General features: G+C 31.2%; 1 protein-coding gene across 1 annotated transcript; it reads left to right on the top strand.

Moving 5' to 3' along the window:
• The first annotated feature begins 4,312 nt into the window (after positions 1-4,312).
• On the top strand, positions 4,313-6,099 carry LOC129302812 (actin-related protein 2/3 complex subunit 1A-like). Its single transcript, XM_054941686.1, has 4 exons — positions 4,313-4,639; positions 5,616-5,701; positions 5,809-5,885; positions 6,042-6,099. Exons 1-4 carry the CDS (start codon positions 4,570-4,572, stop codon positions 6,097-6,099), a joined length of 291 nt encoding a protein of 96 aa, XP_054797661.1. The 5' UTR covers positions 4,313-4,569.
• The last annotated feature ends 539 nt before the right edge of the window (positions 6,100-6,638 follow it).

Here is a 6,638-nt window from a genome sequence, read left to right as displayed (position 1 = left end):
TATGGTGTAACTTTCTTTGAATAAATAGCATATTTTATAGTTATGCAATTATATTATTAGAAAAGAATGACACAAACAATGTGAAGTTAAATTTTCCCTTAACACATTTACCCTTTTTTTCTAAATTCTTTCTCTGAATGCATAGAATATTAATTTTGTAATTCTGTTTCTACTTTCGATCATATCAAATATAATCTGTAGGTTCTTTTGTCTTTCAATTGATTCAATAACATCATTCTAAATTTTTACGAAATGGGAAAAAATGATAAATTTGAGCGTCGATTAGATTTATTCTTCCAAAAAATAATAAACTGCACTTATTTAATGGATTGAACTCATTTCATCTCATAATTTCTCTCGTCAACAAAACAAAAATTATTTTTTAAATTATAGGTTCAACAGATTATAATGTAAATTTAATTTAATTAGAATAAAAATAAAGATAAATGAGCAAATTGTTCCCAAATAACTTATTTATTGTGTAAATTATTTTCTTAATTTTTAAAATTGGTGCAATCTGGTTCTATCATTAATAAAAGTTAATTTTAATTATTAGTTAATATAAAAATTATAGACAAAAACTCAAAAAATTACAAAAATTTTTTGGTCTTTTTCTGTAATTGTTGGGTTATTTACTGTAATTTTTTGGTTGTCTTCTACTCTTCTATAATTTTTGAAATTTTTTTTTTGTCATTTTATTGTTATATCAAAATTAACTTTTGTTAATAACAAGTACTATATTATACTATTTTAAAAATTTAAAAAAATAATTTACATAATAAATAAGTTTAAGATTTATGATACTGTCATATCTAAAGTTGAGATAATTTGCCTACTAACCCTAAAAATAAATAATACTTGCAAGACTAGACACGTGTAATTATCCCATCATATGTGTTTTGACTGATAAATATAAAGAGTGCTGAATTCGAAGGCCAATAACGGGGTGTTGGGAAAGGAGCATATGAGGGTTGATATTAAATGGCATTCTCCTCTTGTTGGCTGGGTCAAATAAAATTTTGATGCTGCTAATAAAAAAGGTTTGGCAATGTTTGGCTTTGGGGGGCTGCTTAGAGATGAAAAGAGTGGGTGGCTGAAGGGTTTTGTCAAGAAACTTGGGGCTCGTTCTGCTATTCACGCAGAAGTGCAAAACTGTGGGGTGTTTTCTGGGGATTGAGATTGGCTACTGAGATGGGTTTTAAGAAGATCATTGTGGAAGGGGATTCAACTTCTGTTATTAGCATGTTGAAGGATCTGGAAGATACAGGGGAGGCTTTTAGCTCCTTGTTGCTGTTGATTCAGAAAGAAATTGTTGCTGATTGTCAACTCTACTTCCAACATAACTACAGGGAGTGTTGATTGGTTAGTTAATTACAGTTTTAACTTTGATTTTGAGGGCTTGTTTTTTGTCTGAGCCTCCAACTGATTTACGTTCACTCCTGTACAGTGACAGCTTGTGAGTTTCTTAACCAGGGACGGATCTAGAGTTTTATTGTTGGGGTGACCAACTGAAAATAAAATAAGAAATGAGGGGCCATAATCAAGTTTACACTATTTTATAAATAAAAAGATAAAATTTTTACTAAAGCTGTGTGGGGGCAAGAACACCTCCTTGGCTCCTGTAAATCCTTCTCTGTTCTTATTACCCCACAGAAATTTTGGTGAATGAATAACACAGGCGTTTGCCTTTCCTATTATCAAATGCACACACACACACACATAAAGAGGGAAAAAAGAAAGTTGGGTGACCTAGACAGAGAATAAAGGCGAGTTGTCTAGGTTGTTAATTTTGTTAAGCAAGCAATGAATGTTTTATTTAACAAGTGAACATGATGATTATTTGCTTGGCAACTAAGAAATTGAGATAATTAATCATCTCATTGTCTAAGCGCTTTGTTCAGAATAGTTCTCTTGACAGATGATCTGATTATTTAACCTTTGTCTGTTAAAAGTAAATAAGTAATAGGGTACTATATTTCAATACATTGTTGTGGACGTTTTTTTCCTTATGTTCTTAAATTTAAAGACTTTTGTATAATCAAATCACGTAAAATATTGAATAAAAACGTCAATGGAGTATTATATCGATATAACAAATGAATTTGGTTGATTGAGATTACTTCAGAATTTAAAATTGATCCTGCCAATTTGTTTGAAGAAACGTGTTCTTTTAATCTTAAAAAAGGGTTGGTAAAAAAAAAAATCTTAAAAAAGGTGGAAATTTTTCAAAATATGTAAATATGATAAAAATTAAGGAAAATAGCATCCAAGAACCCTCATGTGAAATTTATATTAGAGAAGGATCAAATGATTTGCTTTTATCACTGTAGTCTTCTGGTCCTTCTAACATATTAATTTCATATGTGAAGAGACCAAAATGCCTTTATAGTTAAAAAACAAAAAAAAAAAAAAGGAAACCCTTACCGTCACCGACCATTGGAGCTTCGGTGTCGATGACATTTTATTTCAAAACTAAGGTTTTAGGTGATCAAGGATGGGTTTGATCTCATCACTCTTAGCCACTTAAAAAGCTTGGCAAGCAGCTAAGCCCTTTAATATATATATATATATATATATGGCAAAAAAAAATTATAAGTAATAAACCAAACACAAAACCAGTTTCATGTAATAATCTAATGTGTATTGTTAATTTATAAATGAAACTTGTTATTTTACGAATGTCACTTGTTAATATGATATGGACAATTACAAATTGGGAGTTTCAAAATTTCATTCATTTTACTTGTTAAATGTCCAAATGTCTTATTGTCAATTACGAATAGGTTGTTGTCAAAATTAAATGAATACTTATTAGTGAATGAATAACACGCACACCTAAACCCTTCCCATCATTTTTTCTAACTTGTTAAAACCATAATAGATTCTTGTTAATTTCAAATTAATTGTTGTTATTTTATGAATGTCACTTGTTAATCTAACATAGATAATTACAAATTGGAGGCTTTAAAACTTCACTCATTTTACTTGTTAAACATCTCAATATCTTCTTGTCAGTCACGGATAGATTGTTGTCAAAATCAAATGGATACTTGTCAATGAATGACTAACACGCACAACTAAACCTTTTTTATTATTTTTTTAACTTGGTAAAACCATAATAAATTTTTATTAATTTTAAATTAATTGTTGTTATTTTACGAATGTCACATATTAATTTAACATGGACAATTATAAATTAATGGCTTCAAAACTTCACTCATTTTACTTGTTAAACGTCCCAATATTTTATTGTCAATAACGAATAGGTTATTGTCAAAATTAAATGGATACCTATTAGAAAAATGATAGGAAGGGTTTAGTTGTGCGTGTTAGTCATTCACTGACAAGTATCCATTTGATTTTGACAATAATCTATCCGTGATTGACAACAAGACATAGGGATGTTTAACAAGTAAAATAAATGAAGTTTTGAAACCCTAATTTGTAATTGTTTATATCAGATTAACAAGTGATATTTGTAAAATAACAACAATTAATTTGAAATTAACAAGAATCTATTATGATTTTAACAGGTTAAAAAATGATAGGAATGATCTAGTTGTGCATGTTAGTCATTCACTAATAAATATCTATTTGATTTTGACAACAACGTATCCGTGATTGACAATAAGACATTGGGACGTTTAACAAGTAAAATAAGTGAAGTTTTAAAATTTTCAATTTGTAATTGTCCATGTTAAATTAATTAGTGATATTCATAAAATAACAAGTTCCATTTAGAAATTAATAATACACATTAGGTTATTACATGAAAGTGATTTTGTACTTGGTTTACTATTTATAATTTTTTTTGCCACACACACATATATATATTAAAGGGTTTGATGGCCTACCAAGCTTTTTAGGTGGTTAAGGGTCTTGAGATTAAACTCACCCTTGGCTACATAAAAACTTCAATTTTGAAATAAAATGTTGCCGGTGCCAGAGCTTCGGCGACCAACTGCCAACAACCCTGCCGGCATCAGGGGCTCTAGCGACTTTGCCTCCGGCAATGGTTCGACGGTTGGCGCCGGCGATGATAAGGGTTTCTTGTTTTTTTTTTTGTTTTTTAACTATAAGGGCATTTTAGTTTTTTTGCATTTAAAATTAATATGTCAGAAAGACCAGAAGACTATAATAATAAAAGCAAATCATTTGATCCTTCTCTAATATACATTCCGTACTTGGATGCTATTTCCCTTAAAAATTATACGAAAAAAATTATGGGGAGACAAAAATGAGATATTATTATTAGTAATTATAAACAAAAGTAACATAATTTTTAATTCAAAATTAAGTCAATTACAAAAAAGAATGATTAATTAATTTTTTGGACAAAAGCCGAGGATATAGGGATAGCTAAAGTGAAAGCAATTCATCGGTAGGACAAGTGATTGGGCACCTGAACCAGAAGTCACCACGAGACTGGTTCGAATTTCCGGTTTGCTTTCACCTGTTCACACGCCGTTCACAAATTCTCTGCTTTCTTTGTTCTTCCCTCGTCTCTGTTGCTTACAGATCCCATACATTCATTCTCTTTCCTTCCAATTTCTGGCACTTTGGGCAACAATGGCGGCGATCGTGGTCCAACAATTAGCTCACTGTATCACTTGCCATGCTTGGAGCCCTGACAAATCCAGTAATATAACGCTCCCATCACCTTTTTCGGTTTCGATTTCCCTGTTTGAGTGCTGAAAAAATGTGCCTGTTGGGCTGTTTTGTGATTATGATTTTCAAGATATGGAACTGCATTTATTTGTTCTGATAGTTTTGGAAAAGTTACTTTTGGATGAATAGATGTGGTTGTTTCAGTGGAAGGTTTTGTTCCCAGGTTATTCCCCCTTTGATCTGTTGGAGTCGACTTCAAGTTAAAATTGCAATTTTCTTCTATTATATATGCAGTTTGGATTTAGATTCCTAAGATATAGAAATAACTTGCGAGGTACTTCGCTTTGCCTTCTTTGCAGAGATATGCAGTTTGGGTTAAACGTTGTTAACCTTACTTTTTTCTTGCAATCTTTTGGTCAATTTGAGTAGGCAACTGTTGGTCCTCTGGTGGCTATTCCAATTTGTTAGTGAATCTTATTTGAACATTTTACACAGCGATGCTGGATTAATGCAGGAACTTGCTAGCTAAAAGCTTATAGAATTAGAATATTTCAAGCTGTGTCTATATTATCATGGGAAGGGAAATTGTAATCTGCGTTGTATCTTGACTTTTCTTTAGTAGACATTAGGCATCCAAATCGCATGATAAGATGGGAGGGTACTAATAACATTTTATGGATGTTTATTTGACAAACAGAAAAACTATCATGAGAAGAGAGATATAATGCAAAACAAGAAATGACTAGAGGAGGAGATCATCCTGACTAACTAAAAGAAAAAAGGAGAGATAAAAATGGGACTCTTTAATAATCAAACAGTAAGGAGTTCAATACAAAACAATGCAGAACTTACGGGTATGCTTGGACATTTACCAGAGATGTTTAAAATGGCAAAGGAGACACTTTTGATGAGTTTAATAGGCCATAGTCATTTGTCGTTAGGGAATGTGATTGCAGCTTTTTGAATATTTGAGTGGTCATAAAATATTTTTATATTTTATTTTATAGTTGTTGCATTTTGTCCCAATAATAATGAAGTGCACATCTACAAATTGTTTGAAGACAAATGGGAAAAGGTGCATACCCTTCAAAAGGTACTATGGTTTTTAGCTTCTTATCCTCAATTGCAATGAATTCAAAGCAATTTCACTGGATATGTTTATCCTTAATTTCGAAGTAATTTCATGGATTCTTTTCACAGCATGACCAAATAATTTCTGGGATTGACTGGAGTACAAGAACAAACAGAATAGTGACTGCATCGCATGATCGGAATTCGTGAGTGCCCATATGGTTAAGTTTTGAAACATTGGATAATCTATACCTGGTTAATATTATAATGTAAAGAAGCTTAAGCTTTGAGCTGGTTTTAGCTATTTTTCTTTTAAATTGCTCACATTTTGATCACATGCTAAAATAAAATCATATCTATAGATATGTCTGGAACCTGAAGGATCAGAATGGGTGCCAACTCTTGTCATCCTCAGGCTAACCGTGCTGCTCTATGTGTTCAGTGGAGTCCGAAAGGTAGGAAGCAAGTTGCATGTTATTTGGAAGATGTAGTTGTTACCATGAACTGTCTCTAGTAAGCCTGATGCTTTGTTGCCAAAAGAGATCTGGCTGTCTCAAAACCTTTTCTAAATTATTTAATTTGAGTTGAAATAACTGCCTCTTTAGCTAAGTGATAAGCAAAGTGAGAACGCTATGTTTTTAGAGACATATCTACATTACGATTATTTGTTATATGAAAAATTTAATAATAACTATTGTCTTATATTATTTTTTTTAAAAGTCTAATTGCTATTATTTTTGTTATTATTGTATTTAACTTATTCTCGGTGCTCTTATAGTGCCACAGATTTTACTGTGGTGACTGCAATTTCTTGCCTTTTGTGTGTCTATCTCTGTGCTTATGGTTTTATATTCCTCCAGATATGCATTTATTTATGTGATGAACTTTTTGCATGGTTTTTTTGTTTGCCATGAATTTGTAGGCATGACTTAATTGTAATTTTAAACTATTGTTATTTA

Source organism: Prosopis cineraria, unplaced genomic scaffold (assembly GCF_029017545.1).
Source record: "Prosopis cineraria cultivar Desert tree isolate PC_DT_omini unplaced genomic scaffold, ASM2901754v1 PC2, whole genome shotgun sequence".
Taxonomy (NCBI): domain Eukaryota; kingdom Viridiplantae; phylum Streptophyta; class Magnoliopsida; order Fabales; family Fabaceae; genus Prosopis; species Prosopis cineraria.
This window is presented reverse-complemented; position numbering and strand designations above follow the sequence as displayed.

What these genes read in the sequence shown, in the direction of transcription:
- LOC129302812 (XM_054941686.1), top strand. Translation starts at nt 4,570, where the DNA reads ATGGCGGCGATCGTGGTCCAACAATTAGCTCACTGTATCACTTGCCAT. An exon ending in AGGTGCATACCCTTCAAAAG is followed by an intron (nt 5,702 to 5,808) that starts GTACTATGGTTT and finishes TTCTTTTCACAG; the next exon opens with CATGACCAAATAATTTCTGG. An exon ending in GCATCGCATGATCGGAATTC is followed by an intron (nt 5,886 to 6,041) that starts GTGAGTGCCCAT and finishes TCATATCTATAG; the next exon opens with ATATGTCTGGAACCTGAAGG.